This window comes from Taudactylus pleione, unplaced genomic scaffold, assembly GCF_031769625.1.
Source record: "Taudactylus pleione unplaced genomic scaffold, aTauple2 ptg000032l, whole genome shotgun sequence".
NCBI classification, from domain to species: Eukaryota; Metazoa; Chordata; class Amphibia; order Anura; family Myobatrachidae; genus Taudactylus; species Taudactylus pleione.
Genome location: NW_028284434.1, coordinates 33,138,213 through 33,159,792, shown reverse-complemented (window position 1 = coordinate 33,159,792; position 21,580 = coordinate 33,138,213). Strand labels below are relative to the sequence as shown.

At 44.9% G+C, this 21,580-nt stretch overlaps 1 protein-coding gene across 1 annotated transcript in view; it reads right to left on the bottom strand.

The window, feature by feature from the left end:
* Window positions 1-698: 698 nt before the first annotated feature.
* The window catches only part of UNKL (unk like zinc finger), an 89,815-nt gene continuing 68,933 nt past the window's right edge, over window positions 699-21,580 (bottom strand). Inside the window, 5 exon segments of the mRNA XM_088451872.1 lie at window positions 699-1,291; window positions 1,294-1,318; window positions 4,108-4,365; window positions 6,141-6,343; window positions 16,287-16,517. Coding sequence (XP_088307998.1) covers window positions 1,164-1,291; window positions 1,294-1,318; window positions 4,108-4,365; window positions 6,141-6,343; window positions 16,287-16,517 — 845 coding nt within the window. The 3' untranslated portion in view covers window positions 699-1,163.

Sequence of the window (21,580 nt, the reverse complement as noted above, 5' to 3'; positions counted from 1 at the left end):
ACATGAAATATTTCTTTTCCGTTCACAGTACACACGAACAAGCTCAATATTATCGCATTATATATAAAACCAAAAAAGATCTACAAAGCAGCTTAAAGCAATTTATAATAACCTCTAAATAGAATCCCTGGTTAACAAAGTGCTTTTATAAGAATTAAACTTCTTTGAAATAACCTAGTAAAAAATAGTGCTAGACTGATTCCAAGCTCACAAGGTTTGAAATTCATGTTTTCAGGATGCCGTACACTCTACATCACAAGTGAGTATTCCCCAATTTAGGGAATAAATTTATTTCAATAAATTTGATCACTATTGACCAAATTTAATAGTTGCATTTCTTTTCTTTAATTACAAGCATTCCAGAACAAATCATGTTTAAATGCAAAAAAAATAATTATATATATATATATATATATATATATAGCAGTACACGTCACCAGACTCAGGCTATTCATTTCTACCACATTCATGCAAAAATGAGATAAGCTCAAAGATGTATGTCGGTGCATTTCGCGCCATACTATTCTTACATATGATCATATGTGAAAGCAGTCCATTTCAGCCCAATTCTGCATGTTTTTTTAGATGGACTTTGTTTGGTTCTCAAAGAACTAGCATTGTAGTTATCTCAATCAGTGTCTTTGCAGATAATGCTTTTACAGAGGTGTCTAGTCAGCTGCCTGTGAAGATACTTTAAAAAAAAATAAAAAAATCCTATTATGATTCCTTGAGAACCAGATTTAATAACGGGTTTGCTAACATAGAACCTTTTATTTCTTTCACATTAATACTTGTTGAACAGCTTTCCTTATTGATCCTAGGCCCGTTCGTGAGTGCCCACTACAGTGAGCTAGAAATCCTTATCCACGTTAATCTGAAAGAAGCTGATTAAGTTTGCAGAAAGTCAAAATACATGTTAAGAAGCAACAAGGAAACCTAGTTTTTCCTCATAAAGGCCCGACAGATCAACATAAGCAATTTATCTAATAATCCTTGGTGCCCTCTGAGTGTAGAGATCAGTCTATCACTGGTGAAACAATTTTTACCTATAGTTTCTAATTCATTTAACAAATGCAAAAAAAAATAATTAAATATTTTAGCTTCATTACAGGATACAGATGTATTTCTCAATGGGTTGGTAAACTGCTGTTTTGAAAGGCTTTTCACCATTTGATTATTTTGGTCTTGCAGTAAGGACATTCAGGTTTGCTAGATGCAGACTGTTTACATAGTACATAATGCTGGCAGGGCTGCAGGACTACACTTCTGTCATTTTCATGGCAACACATTACTTCTGGGAATGTGGCTGGAATATCAACTGTGGAAAGAAAAAGAATATACACACATTTAAATAAACATACAAACTTCTCCCTATAGCAAAAAAAATATTTCAATAAATTAATTAAATTAGGCTCCCAAACTTTCTTGAATCATGGCGCCCTACCGTATCAGCATTTTTTTCACGACAGCCCCTAGGCCAAAAGTTTCTTATTGAGAAATTCTGGAAAAAATTTAAAATTAAGAAAATTGTGCCTATGTATCATCCTTCGGTTCAGGTATGTGTCGCAAAAAAAAAACAGTATTCTAGCAGCTGGAATTGAAGATTTATTCTAAACTGCCCGACAATCATGTTGATGCCTCAAACCCACTTTTCTGAAGGGCTGTTGTAAGCAAACTACAGTTTAAATAACAATAAATGTTGGGAAAACATTAACATTTATTCAAACCTCTTTAAGCATAGCAACCAAAAATGCTCAAATATAATAAGAGCAGGTAAACGCTCAAATATAATAAGAGCAGGTAAAGAATCACCTGTGAGGCTGCCAGGTGAAGGTTTGTTTAGCTCATGTGTCGTGCGGTGACTGGCTTCGGTCACATGACTAATAATGTGACTATTGTTATTTTGCTAGATCAGTCTTCTCCATTGCCATAGTGATGATATACAGATTTAGCAATTGTTTGGTTGAGTCAGATGTCAGGCCAATTGGTCGCAGTCAGTCCAAGGTGTGTGCTGGCAGTCTACAGTTTAATAGCCTCCTTGGTCTTCATCAAGAATCGCCGCCAGGTGGTATGGGCTTCGCTGCTAGGAGACCAGAGGCAGGGCTGGATTAACAGAGAGGAGGTCGAGGTGGTCTCTCTGGTGCCCCCAAATATTGGGAGCCTCCACGCGGGGTCGATAGAATGTGAGAACAGAGGCACCTGTTCCCGGACACGGCGGCATGCAGTGGGACTGACTCAAGCGGCTCCAGCGTCTCTACATCACATTCTCCATGCTTAAAGGGAGCTGACAGTTGCTCTGTCTGCATACTGCAGCAGCAGATGTCTGGACTCCAGGGTCACAAAGGCATCAGGAGCCCGCCAGGACTCAGAGGTGCTTTTAAATAATGGGCATAATGGGGGGGCTGTGTGACATAATGGAAGCACTGTGCAATATGTTATACATGTGGTCCTGTTTGGCATAAAGTAATTTTATTGGCAAGGGCCCGACAAATTAGTTGCCATGGGGTCTCCGCAAACCACAATTCGGCACTGGCCGAAGTCACGGCCCACTAACCGACCCCCAGGGAATGACTTGCTGTGAGTAATAGCAGACTGGTGAATTACAGAATTGCTAAACAAGAGAATGGTCAGTCATAGTCAAAAATCAGGATCACTAACACAAGTTCAGAAGCAGTACCACTGGCTAGGATCTGGGTCACTGGCAAAGGTGCAAACGAAACAGGCTGTGGTCAAGTGCACAAGCAGAATATGGATAAACAGGAGAAAGCCGGGTCTGATACACTGAAATTCACTATGAGGAATCATAATGCTTGAGCAAGCTAGAGACCTTATACTCTGGCACCGTTTAGTGCTCAGAGTGGCCTTAAATAGACAGGCTGCTTAAAATTTGGCGCCAGTGTGAGGTCACTGAAACTCGCGGCTGTATCTTTAAATTTACCATAAAACTGTGCACCCAACCCCTTGGGGAAGCGGCACAGCCATGATGCCAGAGAAGTTACATTGATGGGAAGGAAAAGAGACCCAAGGACAAGACTGCTGGGAAGACCCAGAGACATAAAGGCTACATCACCGGACTCGATAAGTTGGCACCCAATGCTGTTTGTGACAGGATACCAAGCAACGAAGTGTTGAATAGGGATGGATGGATAGAGATAGATAGAATCATGACGCACAGATGAATCTGGAAAAGAGTCTGTTCCTAAATGTTTATTTTTTTCATGATTTTTTTCTTAATCATCAGTGTAATAATCACTTATACGGTTTAGTGAATTGGTTGTTTCAATTTTAGTTACCAACATAAACAATAGATTTAGAATTTATTAGCCCAATCAACATGATGACATCGCCGTGGGGAGCCCATGATAAAGTGAACTGTATCGCCACGCAACCGTACTTGTCTACAAATTAGTGGTAGATCCAACTGGCAAATTTACTTATATTCACTGGCGTCACTAGGGGGGGTGCGGGCCGCACCGAGTGACACCATCCGAGGGGGGTGACAACAAAATAGCAGAGCAGCTCTATTTTGGTGTCACCCTGTCGGATGGTGTCACCGAGCAGCCACAACGCAGAGAGAGGCAGAGAAGAAGCTGTGAGCTGCCCCCAGCAGCTGCCAGAGCACTGGGTAAGCCCACTGTGTTCTGAGAACGGGAGGCGTGAATGCGGTCACGCCCTGAAGACTGTCACATGCACAGGGGCATGGCTTAGCAAAACAAGGCCCCGCCCTTCCGTGTGCACCTTCGGCATGCGAGAAGAGTCCTGCTAGTAGCACCGGGTGTCACCAAAGTAATTGATGCCGCTGCATATATGTGATAACAAAAAGTGTTTTGGTTAGATTCAGTGTTAGCTAGTTAAGCAAGGCTGTCTGCTGAAACAGGTGATGAAGGCTATGTAGTGAGTGAACAAGAGTCTACAAGGCAATCTTAAAGTCACTTTGGTTTATTTAAAGAAGAAATTCACTGAATTATGTGGCAGTAAACCACATTTACATGCAGAGTTAAGCTGCACACAGACTATACGCACTGAGAACAGTTTGTTCCTGAAGCTAAAATGGAAGCTTCAGGAAACATAAGTGAAGTTTGCAAAAGAACTCGGCCAAACTCTTACCCTGTCGATGGTTTCCAAGTCAGAACAAAGCTGGCTTTTTAAAGTATGTAGCTTTGGTAAAGGAAGCTTTTCTATTTCACCATATTTTCTCAATAAGGAAAATGGCGAAGATATTCGTAGGTTATCATATTCTTCTTGCAGCTTCTTCAGTTTGCCTTCCACAGCTTCCTTCTGTAAAAGTGCTAGCTGTCTGTCCGCATCGGCTGCCTTGGCGCGTTCCTTGGCCTCTTGAGCTTCCGACTGCCATGCGTCACATGCCTTGGGAATAAAATACAAGACTTATAGTCCATGTGTACCCGAATACATGTGACAAAGCTTCACAACAGCGATTTCTACTTTGCTCTTCTTCAATCACCACCCAGTCATCTGGCCTACATCAGTTATCTGCTGTGTTCTCCCCATGACCAATTTCACATACGCTCCACCTGGCTTTTTTTACATGCCACTAGGCACTATCCTGCTTGAGGGGCCAAAATCTGAGTTGCGCTGTGCTTCCGTTACTGTAATAGAGAACCCTCCCATCAGTGATCCCTCCCCCGTCATTAAGAGGCAGGGCACGGTCTGGATGGTGGGTACATTGCAGAGAGGTAGATGGAGAATGCGGATGTGCACTTTGACTCTGCCTGCATTGCTGGACATAATTATATCTGTGTCAAGCCAGCAAGTGGACAATATCTACAATAATTATATGTGTACAGCCAGATTACACTACCCCAACCCTGTAACTTCTTAATGCGACCAGGCTGGAAAATAATTCTGGGAAGAACACGGATTTGACTTGATTAGCGAACTAAGGGCTCGATTCAGACCCAGTCACTAGGATGCGTTCGCTCGTAGGTGCCGATGGTTCGCATTGCGCGCATACATCGCACTGCGCGTGTGCGACCTAGTCCATGCGATCGCAAAGCGATCGCTCCATGACTAAAGACGCCCCCGCCAGAATGAGGGACAGTACAAGCCATTTATGGGTGGTGACAGGGGTTGGTCTAGGAAAACGAGGGAGTGGAGGTGCGAAAGCAGGCGTGCCTGAGCGTCTCAACGCCGTTTCATAGGCGTGCATAATTAAGACGCAGTGTCATAGTACACGTTACATGGCTGAATTTTACACTGAAGTGCTCGCAGTGCTTGTGGTAGGGTATGGTCAACCACAAGCGCTGCGTTCGCTTCTGATGGTACTGATGGTTACATACACTTCCTGGAGAAGACATGCGTAGGCTGGTGGGCGTCTGCATACACAGGACGATCGCACAGCAAGACATAGTGGGCGTGCTTATGCCTTGCTGGGCGATCGCCTGCCTTGCTGTTAGTTGGCCAAATTTGCATACACATCGGGCGAGTGTACCCATCTAGCGATCTACCTAATCTGCTCATACCAGAAGACTTTAGTCTTGTATCACACCAGTGGGGTTGCACATACATTGAGATATGCATGCTCACAACCCAAAAACTAGTTCATATTGTACTTTTCACATGTATTCTACAAACAAACTCAGATATAGGATTGGTACTTTTGCAAAATAGACTCTAAACCCTTACAGAGTGTATCCTTTATAGGGTGGTATGTACTAAGCATCGTATAGAGGATGTGATACATCCTGCCACTTACCTGTTACATACCAGTGTTAATAACTCCAGTATGTACCTAGAAAAGCGATTAAAATCGCAAAGGTCAGGTCTACCGATAAGAGCTGTCCTTTGCGATACACAGACTTACGGGGTTTATGCCCCGGGAGTCCTTCTGCACATGCTCAGAATAATTTGCCGGCTTCAGGGGACACTGGGAGAGATCCGATTGGATAGATTTCAGAAGGAAGTGCGAAAAGAATCCCACAGGCTTCCATTTGGCAACGCCGCCCATCGGGTCCAAGCTCCAAAATGTATCGCGTTCCGGAGCTTGGTACATATGGGAATGCAGCCAAAACTCTGAAACCTTCATTTTCAGAGTTTGGGACGCATTTCCAGCTTAGTTCATCCTGCCCATTATGTTAGTCTAACAATAAAGCAATGAATTACGAGCACATGAAATATCTTGCCTGTTTTACTTGCTGCCAGGAATCTTCCCATCTTTTTATTTTTCGCTTGGCATCATCAAGCTCTCTCCTAATGCGAGACAGCTCATTCCCATTTGAGCTTGTACTGGTGGAACTGATAGTACCACTGCTAAACACCGGAGAAGGGCTAGGAGAGAAACTCCCGCTAACAAAGTCCCAAATACTGCCAGTCACTCCATTCAAACCTGTCAGGAAAAAAAAAAATTGTTAGGACGCTAGAGGTTACAAGCACGGATTGCTGCCTAGCTTGCATAATAACTATGTCACCTGGTTAAGCTTAGAGACATTGCAAGACCGATATATTGCATAGTCTAGAAGGCGCCCAAACCACTGACTTAGCACATTTCTGATCGCCACTATTCAGGAGGTTGATGTTGTATGGATACACAATGGTGTCTTTTATAGTACAGTTATGGTGCCCACACACATAACGATGTCCTCATGATACGATTTTATGGCCAATTTCCTCATGAACTTTCACGGGAGCTCCCTTGCCGTCGTGATCACGATTTGGAGTTAAAAATGTCCAATCTGACTAAAGATCCATCTTGCAGCCAATGCATTGTATCCCAGATTGGCTAATCTGCCCTACAGCACGGCAGATCAGAAGATGCGATGTACGACGAGCGGGGACGCGCATCGTCATCGTGCTCGTGAGTATAAACTCACGATTTGTACTTTTTTTACCCGATTCGTCGTCACGATTCGTCAAAATCGGCCAAATCGTGTAAAATATCGCTATGTGTGTGGGCACCTTTAGTGTTTAATGCTTACATACCACAATCAGATTTAAAAAGGTGTTTTGCAAGAAAGAGCAAAGATCATACAGACAAGTGTTTAAGTTGCCAAATAATTCAATATAGTAAACCTAGTCTCTTATCTCGGTACACAAATTGTAAATTATATGCTTATACCAGTGGTTCCCAAACTGTGTGCCATGACACCCAGGGGTGCCTCAGGGCACTTTCAGGGGTGCCTTGGGTTGGTGGCCCAGTACCAAATAAAATTAATTTTATTCAGTGTGATAGGCAAAATCAGTGCTAATGGCTGCAAATCCAAGAGTGTCTGGACAAAAGCACAGCCCTGTCAACCACCACATAACAGAACCTAAGTCTGACATAGAAGCAAAATTTACTTTATTTTTTTTCTGAATTTCTCAATTTCTCAAGGGTGCCGTGGAAAAAGTACTGATACTCTAGGGCGCCGCGAGTCAAAAAAGTTTGGGAACCACTGGCTTATACCTATTGAAACAACACTGCCCCCTACTATCTATTAGTATTAATGTATGTTTTCTATAACATGGGAGAGTTTGGGACATGTATATACACATATTGAACTTTCTACCTTTTCTCTGCATGTGAAAATTAGAGTTATGGTAGACTTACCTAGATAACTCCTTGTCTTCGAGGTCCATAGGGTTCACAGGGATACCATGGGGATATTATGGTTGGAGAGATCCAGGCACCAAACAGTTAAAGCTTCAGCGCCCAGGATGCCATGGGTCCTCCTCCATATATACCCCGCCCCTAGCCTCAGGCCTTCAGTTTCGTTAACAAGCCTCAAGGCAGGAGAAGGAAGAGCAATCGTACACCAGAAACACTCATACACAAGATGAGGGAATCTGTGATCGAAAGAAAAAATTAACTATACAGCTAGGTGCATCTGTGTGGGTGCCTTGTGGTTTCTTTGGGCCGCGAAGAAAAGGAGTTACCTAGGCAAGTCTACCATAACTCTAATTTTATTCTTCAGGTTCCACAGAGATCCACAGGGATACCATGGGGATGTCTTAAAGCAGTTCCCCTAGTGTGGGGGACGCTCCTGAGCTTAAAGGAGAACTCGTTGCCCAAAAGGATGCATCCTGAGAAGCAAAAGTATCAAAGGCATAGAATATAAGAAAAGTGTGGACAGAAGACCACGTAGCTGCCTTACACAATTGTTCAGCAGAAGCACCACGACTAAATGCTCACGATGGCCCTACAGAGTAGAATGTGCTGTCACCGTGTTTGGGACAGGCAGACCAGCCTGTGTGTACACCTGAGAGAGTCATCCGTAGCCATCGCGCCAGTCTGCTTATTAGCTGGCCATCCTCATTTGTGAAAACCATATAATACAAAAAGAGCATCTGATTTTCTAACATAGCTTTTACGCTCCACATAAATATAGAGGGCACAAACTACATCCAGGGAGGCTTCACCTACAGAAAGATCTGGAGCCTGAAAAGCTGGAACAACAATTTCTTCATTCACATGAAAATGAGACACTACCTTAGGAAGTTAACCCTCCCTTGTACAAAGAATAGCTTTATCCTGGTGAAAAATCAAAAATGGGGAGAGACAAGAAAGCGCTGCCAAATCAGAAACTCTGCGTGCAGAAGAGATAGCGAGGGGAAAAAGTGTCTTCGCTGTCAACAATTTAAAATCTACAGAGTCCAGAGGTTAAAATGGGGGAGCTTGTAGCTCTTTAAGAACCAAAGACAAATACCACGTTGCTACCGATGGAACAAAAGGAAGCTGAACTCGCAGAACTCATTGAAAAAAAATTCTGATATCCGGTAATGAGGCAATCTTCCTCTGGAACCAGACTGACAGTGCAGAAACCTGCACTCTCAAAGTGGCCAGGCGGAGACCACGGTCTAAACCAGTCTGTAGAAAAGCCAGTACCCTGGAAATCCTGAACACCTTAGGATAATACTTCCTATGGGAACACCATTGACCAAAAGAATGCCAAACTCTGTGATAGATGCGGGTAGAGGCAGGCTTTCGTGCCCTAAGCATCATTTTAATTACAGAACTGCTAAAACCTTTTGCTCTTAAGATGGAAGATTCACACCGTCAAAGCCTTCCTGCTTGAATTTCCTGAGAACTCTTGGGAGGAGAGAAATCGGAGATAAAAGATACGCCAGCTTGAAGTCCCATCTTACTGCCAGTGCGTCCACAAAGGTTGCTGATGGGTCTCTGGACCTGGACCTGTACCTGGGGATCTTGTGGTTGTGACATGACACCATGAGATCTATTTCTGGTAGACCCCACTTCTTTACCAGGAGCTGAAACGCTCCCGGATGGAGAGCACTCTCCGGCGTGTATGTCCTGAAGACTTAAGAAGTCTGCTTCCCAATTGAGTAATCCTGGTATCAATATTGCCAAGATAGCTGGAAGATGACGTTCTGCCCAAATCAGAACCTTTGTCACTTCTTTCATGGCTGCGTAACTTCTCTTGCCTCCTTGATGATTGAGGTAGACCACTGTAGTCGCATTGTCAGACTGGATCTGGACCGGCTTGCCCTGGAGCAGGTCCTGTGCCATGAAAAGTGCTTTGTATACTGCTCGTAGTTTCAGAATGTTTATTGGCAAATGACTTTCCGGATTTGTCCACGTCCCTGAAAAGGTGTGATGACCTGTCACTGCCACCCAACCGCGAAGACTGGCGTCTGTGGTGAGAAGCACCTAATTTGGAATCTCAGCCACTGCAGAAGGAAGTGACGAACATCTGGAGTGAGAATGATCCTCTGGGACCTTATTTGATGATACTGTCCGTTCCACTTGGAGAGAATCAATCTTTGCAGAGGCCTGGAATTAAACTGAGCATACCCCACCATGTCAAAATGTGGATACCAGTGATCCTAGGACCTGCATTGCTAACAGAATGGATACCCTTCTCTTGTGTAGCAACTTGCATACTTGCAATGATAGGGCCACAATGTTGTCCTCTGGCAGAAACACCTTTTGTGCCCGAGAATCCAGAAAAGCTCCCAGATGTACCATCTGCTGTGTTGGAGAAAGCGATGATTTCTTACCAATTGATAATCCAGCCGTGCTTTTGTAGACAGGCTATGGTCAGTTGAAGATGGTTTTGTAAAAACAACCAGAGTCTGTGCCAATATCAGAAGGTCGCCAGATAGGGAGTCAGAATACTGCCCCCCTGACGCCTGAGATAGGCCGTTATGACTGCCATTATTTTGGTAAATATCCGGGGGAGCCGTAGATAGGCCAAAGGGTAGAGCCTGAAATTGGTAATGTTGCTGAAGGACAGCAAACCTTAAAAATTGTTAGTGGGATGGTGTAAGAGGAACATGCAAATATGCATCCTGAATGTCCAGGGAAACCATGTAATCCCCCGGCTTCATTGCCAAAATAATTGACCGGAGAGTTTCCATACGAAACTTGGGTACAAGGATAAACCTGTTGAGGGTTTTCGGATTTAGTATAGGACAATGAGCCCCATTTGGTTTCTGAACCAGGAATAGATTGGACAAAAAAACCCTTCCATGTTGCGACACAGGAACCGGGACTATTACCCCCGCCTGCAGCAGGGAGTGAATGGCTTCCTGAAGGGCTAAGGCCTTGACTGCATCTGTGCAAAAAAAAAAAAAACTTCTGGGGAGGATGCCTCCTGAAAGTGAGGGCATACTCCTGAGAGACCACTTCTCGGACCCAGGCATTTGTTGTTGTTTGATGACAATAATCCGCAAAGTGAAGAAGTCGGCCTCCCACCCTGGGATCCCCCAGGAGGAGGCACACCCTATCAGGCCGAGGGTTTGTCATCCAGTTTAGAAGCTGGACACCTTGCTGGGGCAGACCTTAGTTTGTCGCCTTGTTGTCTTGCGAAAACTAGTCGGCTTAGAGGAAGACCCTTGCTCATCCCTGAGGACGGAAGGACCGAAATCTGCCTAGACTTTATAGTTGCTGTAGATGGCAGACCTGCTGACTTTGAAGACGCCAGAGTATTTATTTTATCCAACTCTGCTCCAAAAAGTACCTTTCCATAGAAAGGTAAGACTTCCAGAGCCTTCTTTGATCCTGTATCAGCTTTCCAGGATCTAAACCAAAGTGCCCAGCGTGCCACTATTGAAGCTGCTGATGCCTTAGAAGCTAAAATTCCAGCATCTACTGCAGCTCCTCCCAGATAGGAAGCCACTACCCATATGTGGGAGACATACATCATCTGCTCTCTGGTAATATCTGGTAGATGCTGATGGAATAGGCAATGTAGCATTTCTGATTAAATGCATCACATGAGCATCAACAGTAGGAGGTACCTCCCACTTAGTACATACAGAAGCTGGGAAAGGATACAATGATGTTATTCTTTTATTCACATAAAACAGTTTGTCCGGGTTACCCCATGCCTCATCCACAAGCTCAGTGAGTTGTTCAGATACAGTAAACTCCGTTATGGCCACCTTCCGGTGGTGATTAAACACTGGAGCCTTCTTACTATGAGCTGGTTCATCATCCTGAATATCTAGGATTGATTTAACCACCTTCACCAAAGAATGAACATTCATTGACGAATGGTCCTCCTCCCCCGAGCTAGACCCTGGAGAGGAACCATGCGCATCATCCAATTCATCAGATGATGCGTTTGAATCCATATGTTGGGTAGACTGAAAAAGAGATAACTTGCACATAGGCACCTAAGTAACTACTGGTCTGCTTTCAACATTAGATGGTGCCTTGCCCTGACTAGAATGGCCATAAACATCCTTCCTGGAAGGATGCATAGGAGGTGAAAACAAAGCATGCTGTGAACACCCCATCCAAGGAGGCATTGTGGGAGAAGCCGTACAATCCACAAACTGCTTCATTACCTGGGACAAAGAGGATACCCAAGACGGCTCTTGTCCAGGGACAGGTAAACTGGACTGGTGAGGAGACTCTTTATAACAGACAACACACAAATCATCAATTAAGTCAGCGGTGGGGAACCTTTTTTCTGCCGAGGGCCATTTTGATCTATATCTATCTATCTATCTATATATATATATATATATAGAACAGTATTCGCGGGCCCGGTGCAGGCCACAACCCTCCATGTGACATCACATGGGGGCAGGGCCACAATCACCAGTGATTGCAGCAATGCCTGGAGCATCCTGAGGATGCTCCGGGGAGCTGCGAAAGCTGCACTGCTGCATAGATTCTGGCTGCAGGATGCCATTTTAGGCACCCAGCTAGCCAAATGAGGCTAGCAGAAAAAAGCTCAGAGGGCCTTAGGTTCCCCATCCCTGCTTTAAGGGCCTGATTCAGAGCCGGACGCTCTGACCAGAGCGCTCGCTCTGAATCAGGGCCCTCCTCCATTAAAATGGAGCGTCCTCCTGGACGCTCGTATAGCTGTGGGTGACCACCCACAGCATATACGAGCGTCCAAAAAGATGGTCGCGATGGTCTTGACCATCGCAACCATCGGACTTGTGAGGGAAACCCTGCGGTAGGGTTTCCCAGCCACAAGTCCTGGAGTAATTTTGGCTCTATCAGAGCCAAAATCACTCCCACTGACATCACTAGTGATGTCAGTGGGGCCGGCTTCAGACGGTAGGCGTTCCCATGGGAAACTGGGGGGCGTGCTGTCATCCACCATCGACAGCACGCCCCCTTTGGTGCGAGACCCGGAACGACAGCTTGGCTGTCCCAGTCCGGGTCTCGCGCATGCGCACGACGGAGCTCCCTCCATCGTGCGCATGCGCAGTGGGGAACATCGACCCACTTGCGAGCGTACTGCCGCTTGCGAGTGGGTCTGAATGACCCCCTAAGTCCTGAGGGGACAAACAGGCCATACATGATTTACATGAAACCGGCACAATACAGCAGCTAGCAAACAGTCACATACAATACATATGTAATATAATTACAATCGACTGTAAATCAACTGCACAAATGGTAGGATATAGAGCACTTTTTTTTTTTTGCATGTATGGTATACACTGATTGCTTTTACATGTAGCCCACAAATACTGCACAGCTTTATTATTACTCTACAATTTAGATGTCAGTTTGGACACCTCCCTCCCAAATCTAAATCTCTCTGCACATTATAAATCTGCCCCACCTGCAGTGCAGCATGGTTTCACCAAGATGATCAGTTGAGAGAGATATCTCTCTCTGGGCCTGATTCAGACCCGCTCGCGAGCGCTCGCAAACGGGTCGATGGTGCCCTAGTGCGCATGACGGAGGTGGTTCCGTCGTGCGCATGCGCGAGACCCGCATAGCGACAGCCAAGCTGTCGCTATGGGTCTCGCACCAAAGGGGGCGTGCTGTCGATGGTGAGTGACAGCACGCCCCCTTTGGTGGGCGTGCCGGGGGCGTTGCTGCCCAGACGCAGGCGTTCCCATGGGAACGCCTACCGTCTGGGGCCGGCCCCACGGACATCACTAGTGATGTCAGTGGGAGTGCTTTTGGCTCTGATAGAGCCAAAAGCACTCCAGGGCTTGCGGCAGCGAGACCCTACCGCAGGGTCTCGTCGCAAGCCCGATGGCCTTGACCATCGCGACCATCATTTTGGCCGCTCGCAAAAGCTGTGGGTGGTCACCCACAGCTATGCGAGCGGCCAGGAGGCCGCTCAATTTTTAGGTAGGAGGGCCCTGATTCAGAGCAAGCGCTCTGGTCAGAGTGTCCGGCTCTGAATCAGGCCCTCTATTCCCAACTCTGAATCAGGCCCTATATACCTTAACCAAGGGAAAGGTATACAAGGAGACTGATCCAAACCCTCCTGAGGCAAACAGCTACAGCAGCGCACTGGTAGAATACCGTGAGAGTCTCATACACGTGGAGTGCAGGCGGAGCAACCCAGACGCGCGAAACCCTTCATAAGGACTGCGTCTGGGTCGGAGCTGCCGTAGTCCCTACCTCCCATAAGCTGCGTCAACCAGCCGGATATGCGTCTGCTGCTGATCCCCGGCATCAGACGATAAAGCCCCGGCGGTCTAGTGAGAATGCGGATGATCCCGGGCCGTGACTGCAGCTGCTTACATTGCGTCTCCGGCATCGGAAGCAAGGACTGCCGCGAGAAATCGCCTTACCGGCCATCTCAGTGCGTCCAGTTGCAGTCGGGGTCCCAGCATCGCTGCTAGCATGCTCAGCCAAGACCCGCCAGAATCACCAGCCCTGTTACTGGTGTTGCGGCCCGGCGGAGGTAGATGGAGTCGCAGTACATGCGTCTTAATTCAGACACTTAGTACTACTAACACAAAAACATATAAAACATAAAATAAAAAGCTTAGGACTGCCTGAACAGTCCCCTGTTACAAAGGTGCGTCTTAATCCTGCCGCACTAAACGAACAACTGAAGGCCTGTGGCTAGGGGCAGAGTATATATGGAGGAGGACCAGAGGCATCCTGGGAGGCGAAGCTTTAACTGTTTGGTGCCTGGATCTCTACAACCATAATATTCCCATTGTATCCATGTGGATCCCTATGGACCCTGAAGAAGAAAATGTTTGTACAAGGTGTTCCATACAGTCAGCATTTGGTTAAGGGTATACTATCTAGCTCATTGCAAGTAAAGGAAACCTCCCTTCGAGACAGAAGTAGACTGTCCCGTATACCTAAAAGTGATTCCAAACACTGAAGCAAGTGGCGGTACTCTTTGGAATACCAGACTAAATATTACGCTGTCACTCAGACCAAGCTAAGTATATAGATTGAATAATTTTTTCATTAAACTATATTTGTTGGGACTAGTGCCTCCTTGTGTGTCTCATTACTAGGTAAGAATAAAAAAAAAACAGGTAAGCAAATCTAGTTGACACAATAGTGTGTGTGTAATATAGTGCAGGCTAGTCTAGGCTGCCAGTACAATGTGGGTCTGGATACTCCACAGATATATGTAAACTAATAAAAATTTAGTAGAGGCGCCTGTAACCAGCTGCTGATTTAAAATATTTAAACTTCAATCAATATCATATAAAAAAAAATATATATATATATATATATATATATATATATATATATATAAATAAATAATACAGGTGGAAAAATAGCTTCTTTGAATCACAATACCTACAACAATTATTAATACATAAGCTGCATAAACACACAACGATTTTGTAAATGAACGATTTTATTAAACGATTTTCGTTCATTTTTTCAAGGGAAAAATGAACGAAAATCGTTTACCAACATCGTTCATTTACTAAATGTAATGAACGATTTTTTTGAACTACAAACGATTTTTGCATATTCCCATAATGAAAATCGTTGAGTTGGTCAGTCTGACTGAACTACAAACGTGAACGCACATGAACGATAATCGTTCACCGTTTTAACTGAGAAAGTGAGCGATTTTTTCAATGATGAACAATAATCGATTTTGTTTATCGTTACTCGTTCAAAAACTCTTTGTGTGTGTATGCACCTATATACTTAATAAAGTGGCATTAATTCCTAGTAATTTAGTATGCAATGATATTGGTAGCACTGCACAATTATTATTGCCAATAGTGCAGTTCAGCAGTGTGTTAGTAAGCTGAATGAGTTAATAAGCCAGCATTATTGATATCATGTTTATGAATTAGAGGGTTTATTAGATCCAGAATGTATATTAGTATAATGATGTAGAATGAATGGGATCACAAAATAGTATAGTAACGGAATGATGTAGAATAAATGGGAATACAAAATAACAGACTGTAATAAGATCCAAGAACAATCGGAATTTATATTATATATTATAATTAAAAGAGATATGTAATTATATATATGGTTTTTACACCTCCGTGTCGTATATACATTTTTTAATAATTTTGTTTAAATGTTATTAATGCCAATTTATTAAGTATATGTATTAATAATTGTTGTAATTATTGTGATTCAAAGAAACGATTTTTCCACCTGTATTCTGGTTAGAGGAGCCTTTCCTAAATTTTTATTTGTGTCTCATTACTATACTACCTGTGTATCCAAAGTACCTGGTTCCAACAAGAACAGCTAAAAGTAAAAAACAAAACAAAATCGTGCCCGTTACATACTAACGTCATCAGCAGGGACTAACTAATTTACCAACATGCCTGCAACGGTTTTACCTACCAGTGCCCAGAACATACCAACAATACCAGAAGCATATTGGCAAAACTGCTAGACATACTTCCCTACCTCTTCCCTTCTGCTGGCTGCAGCACTTTCCATAAGCCTTTACTGTCTGCGGAACTAGGAACTATATGTAAGTAGGCGAAAGGATGACGCCACGCCAGTAATTCTCCAAGAAGCCACCACAAAGTGATGAAGTAAAGTCTGGCAATCTTGTATCTTCGCGACTCTGATCTACATTAAAAGATCCTGTGCTCCAATTAGCAGAGTGCAATTTTGTTAGCCGCCAAGGAGATCATACATGTTTACCCATGCTTTTAGATCATACCTAAAGAGTTGTGTGAAGAAGTTGAAGTGCCTACGGTATTGTGCTCCGACTTCAGTGACTGTGCCTGTTGCTGGCGTGGAGCCATACTGGAGGCAAGGTAAGACTGCGACAAAGACTGAGAGAGGGAACTTAGAGGAGAGGTTGAGAGAGAAGATGATGAATGGAGAGAAGAGGAACGAGCAAGAGAGCCTGGAATATTTACTGGTGCGGAACTTCCCAGTAACCTCTGACCTAAAGGAAGAAGAAAAAAATTAGAACTTAAGAATAATAAGCTAGTCATGTAATAGAAAGTACTTGCAAGTATGTAATTTCACTTTGTATCAGTAATATATTAAATTGCTGCTTAGATTAGTTCCATAATATGGGATTTGTGCCGTGATCATGGGAGAGCAATTGTCATGGAACTATTACAACCCAAAGCCTCTATGCCACAATAAAGTGATTAAACAAATCAAACTCCAAAAACAGTAGAAGTATACACAGCAGGATATTACTTTTCTTTCGTTCCCTAGTTGCCAATATAGTCAATGAGAGAGTAGTTCCCAGTTTCGAAGGAGAAAGAACTTGTTTAATGCATTAGTCAAGCAAGGCTTAAAAATATTTAGAGTAAGAAGACCTGTTAGCGAACACCTCACCACCACCAACATGCCCCATGTTTCTCCTACAGAATAATAATACAGTGCTCAAAGCTCGAGAGGAGCCCTGTAAAGCTGGGTACGCACTACACATGATTTGAAATAAATTTGCCAATAACCACCAATCGTTACAACAAATTTTTAAAATCGTTCAGTGTGTACGCTCTATGGGCCTGATGCATAGCGCTCACAAGTGGGTCGATGGTGGCCCAATGCGCATGCGCGGTTCACGCCATGCGCGTCTGCAAGCCCAGTAGAACTTCACTCGCTCCGGGGCTCGCAACAAAACATTTTATAGGCGGGTAGGGGGGGTGGATGCACAAACGGAGGCATTCCCGGAGGAACGCCTACCGTTTGTGGGCGGCCCTACTGACATCACTCGATTAGAGCAGGAGGTCCACTCGACATTGCGAGTGCTGAGACCCTACCTTAGGGTCTCCTTGCAATGCTGATGGTCGCGATAATTGCGACCATCGCCAGGCCGCTCGCACAAGCTGTGGGTGGTCACCCACAGCTGTGCGATCGGCCTGGAGGCCGGAAAAAAAAAAAAAGAAAGCCTTGATTCAGAAAAGCAGCAGAATGAATTCTGAAGTGTTTCGGGCAATATTATATGCTCACGTTCAGTCAAATGCTTCAGAACTCATTGGACGGCGCTTCACATTGCAGATGGACAATGACCCGAAGCATACTGCAAAAGCAACCAAAGAGTTTTTTAAAGCTAAAAAGTGGAATGTTATGCAATGACCAAGTCAATCCCCTGACCTGAATCTGATTGAGCATGCATTTCACTTGATGAAGACAAAACTGAAGGAAAATGCCCCAAGAACAAGCAGGAGCTGAAGACATTTGCAGTAGAGGCCTGGCAGAGCATCACCAGGGATGATACCCAGCGTCTGGTGATGTCTATGCGTTCCAGACTTCAGGCTGTAATTGCCTGCAAAGGATTTGCAACAAAGTATTAAAAAGTGAAAGTTAGATTTAGGATTGTTTAGTTTGTCCCATTACTTTTGGCCCCTTAAAAAGTGGGAGCCACATATAGAAACCGTTGTAATTCCTACACCGTTCACCTGATTTGGATGTAATTACCCTCAAATTAAATCTGAAAGTCTGCAGTTAAAGCACACCTTGTTTGTTTCATTTCCAAGCCATTGTGGTGGTGAATAGAGACCAAAATATGAAAATTCTGTCAATGTCCCAATATATATGCACCTGACTGTATATCGTTTGATCTTTTGTAAACTCACTGAGTGTGTATGCACAATATCGTTGGTCCGGGTGTTCAAGGGAAATCGTGAGCGACATCGAATCGTTTGCAAATCATCTAATGTTTACCCAGCTTCACTGTAATGCCAGCTCCATGCCAACATCCCCACACTCCGCTTACAGGGCCTGATTCAGATTAGCACACAAACCTGATGGTTTGCGTACTACTACTACTACGATGTTAGAAGTTCAGCGCATGCGCCGGTCTTCTACTGAAATATTGCTGATAGTTCCCCAGGCACTGGCTGTCTGGGTTGGGGGAGTGTGTAGGGCCGGGAAGCATTCCCAAAACGAGGGCGTGTCGCCCCAGTTTTTCTGGAGATGCAGAGGCCAGGATCTGCGTATTCCGATGTAGATTTCCTGCCCTTGGCTATGCATGCGAGGCGGCCCATCTGGGCAACCTGAGGGTTACTTAGATGGCAGATGGTCTCGCAAGTGATCTAATAGCTGTGTCCTTGGACGAAGCTGCTGATCAAGCAAACAAGCAGGAGGCATCTATTTACGCCAGACGCCTCCTGCTGCATTCGAATATGTTAGCATCGCTGCTGCGGCCAACAGTGTACAACTCTGAATCAGACCCGTAGACCAGAAAAGGGGCAGGCTGTTGCGAGTGTTAGTGATTATGTAAACATGGGGCACAGCCACTGGAGTAGGATGAAGAGTACATTTTATGAAGGGAGTTTCAAATATAAAAGTAATATTTAGGCTCAGCCATTTTAAGGCAGATTTAATTTGCTGGGTCAATTATAAATCCAAGATCAACCAGTGAGCATCCCCAAAGCAGCAGTTAACGCTCATTTCTGTTCGCACCATCTGGAGGTGCAAGAAGTGAGCATTAACTCGGGGATGCTCCCAGGTCTGTAACTGAATAGCTCTGGGCACTTTACCCACAGAAACAGGCCCGGCAACTCCACCCAAGACTAAATGAATCTGCACCTAACGGAGATGCTCATCTTTTGTAGTGCCTAGAGCACCTTAAACTGGGTACACACAGGGCGATATATCGGCTGATCAATCGAACGGCCGATATAACGAGAGCAGGTCAGCGGGAGTGTACCCCAGATATGTTTGTGAATGACATTGTTCAGACATATCGCATCTGCTCTACAGCACAGCAGGTGGCCAATATGGGATGTAATCACGATGCCGGCGGTTAAATGCTGACCGCCAGAATCCAGACACTGAAAGCCCGCTATGGGACTAGAGATAAGCGTCTAAATACAGACGCCTGGCATTCTGAACGCAGATTAGCCTGGCACCGCGCTGTTAGCAGCTTCTGGTTAGGGTTAGATTTAGGCACCCCCCCCACCAGGGGGACTTGGGTCCTCATTCAGAGCCGTTCGCAAAAAGCGAGCGCTCACTCTGAATGAGGGCAGCCGCAATTGTTTTGAAAGCCGGCCTCCTGGCCGCTCGCTAAGCTGTGGGTTACCACCCATAGCTTTAGCGAGTGTCCAAGTGATGGTCTCGATCATCGGGGCTTGCAACGAGATCCTTGCGGTAGGGTCTCGTCTATCGCAAGCCCCAGTGAGCTTCCGGCTCTAATAGAGCAGGAAGCTCCCTACTGACATCACTGGTGATGTCAGTAGGGCTGCCTACAAACGGCAGGCGTTTGTCCGGCCACCCCTCCCCCCCATCCCGCCTACAAAACGGGGCGAGCTGTCGATCAACATCAACAGCTGCCCCGTTTGTAGCAAGCCCCTGAGCGAGTGAATTTGTCACTCGCTCCGGGGCTTGCGCATGCGCACTGCGAGCGCTGCGCGTGTGCAGGCCCTCACCATCGACCTGCTTACGAGCGCATAGCGCTTGCAAGCGGGTCTGAATGCGAGACCTGGTGTTAGGCCCCCCCCCCCGGGAGGGTTAGGTTTAGGCTAGGGGAAGGGGGGCTAGGGTTAGGCTTTTAAGCTGTCGGTATTTCATACCCAACCCGGCCGATATAACTGCAGATACAGATGTGCCCTTATACATCTTTGCTGCAGTCGCGCTAAAAAGCCCCTCTTGGCACGCCAGATCCTGTGAGACTCTGCTAGCACCGGGCATCTTTTTTTGCCAAAAATGCATCTAGGTCGCAATGCAATGAGACTAGGACGCACCAGCAGACGGTGCTGATTAATTTGATATGAGACACTTGTATATCTGTGAGCGACTGAGTCTCTGAATCTGTATACGTAGTGCTACAATGTAGCAGCCGCAGCTTCATTCACTCCAAGTTCTGGTGTGGTTCACAGCTTAACCTGGTTTACGGTGCAAAGATAAACCATTGCAGGGCTTATTTATGCCCGTTAATATACCAACATGTCACCCGGCGTGTAGATACTAAATTCCCAAATGCCTCATATACACTGGCTAAAGCAAGTGTGCTACCTGCACTGCAGATCACTGACCACCAGGTGGAGAATTTATCAGGCCTCTGAAGACATTCTCTGTATACACTGAAGTTCATATGCTACGTTTCATGTTCATCCAATACACACATACAGTTCTCCATAATAATGGGCACTGCAAATTATTTACCATGTGGTGAACTCTACTATATGCATCCATTGTAAAATACTGGCTTACCGAACATACATATGCTATAATATACAGTGCATGTGTGTACATTATATATATATATATATATATATATACACACATACACACATACATATATACACACGCACACATACATACACACAGTATATATTACATATACATACATCCAGAGGTGCGGCACTCTCGATAATGAATTCAAGTAACACCAATGTGTAATAATCAACGTTTTGGTATTTTATATACCATCTTCTGCGAATGGTATACAAAATACGAAACATTGATCATTACACATTGGTGTTACTTGAATTTATTATTGAGAGTGCCGCACCACCGTATGTTTTATATATTTCTGTAAGGGCACCTCTGCAAGTAAAATTTTGTTGTTGGGAGTGCCGGACCTCTTATATATCTATATCAATATATATTTCCCCTTGTGCCCCCAAAGCAGTTCCGATCCGTCAAGGCCTGGACTCCACAAGACCTCTGAAGGTGTCCTGTGGTATCTGGCACCAAGCCATTAACAGCGGATCCTTGAAGCCCTGTAAGTTGCGAGGTGGGGTCTCCATGGCTCAAAGTTGTTTTTCCAGCACATCCCACAGATGCTCGTTCGAATTAAGATCTGAGTAATTTGGTGGCCAAATCAACACCTAATACTCTTTGTCATGTTCCTCAAACCATTCCTAAACAATTTATTGCAGTGTGGCAGGACAGTTTATGCTGTTGAAAGAGGCCACTATAATCAGGGAATACAGTTGCCATGAACGGGTGACTTGGTCTGCAACAATGTGTAGGTAGGTGGTACGTGTCAAAGTAACATCTCCATGAATGCTGGGACCCAAGCTTTCCCAGTAGAACACTGCCCAG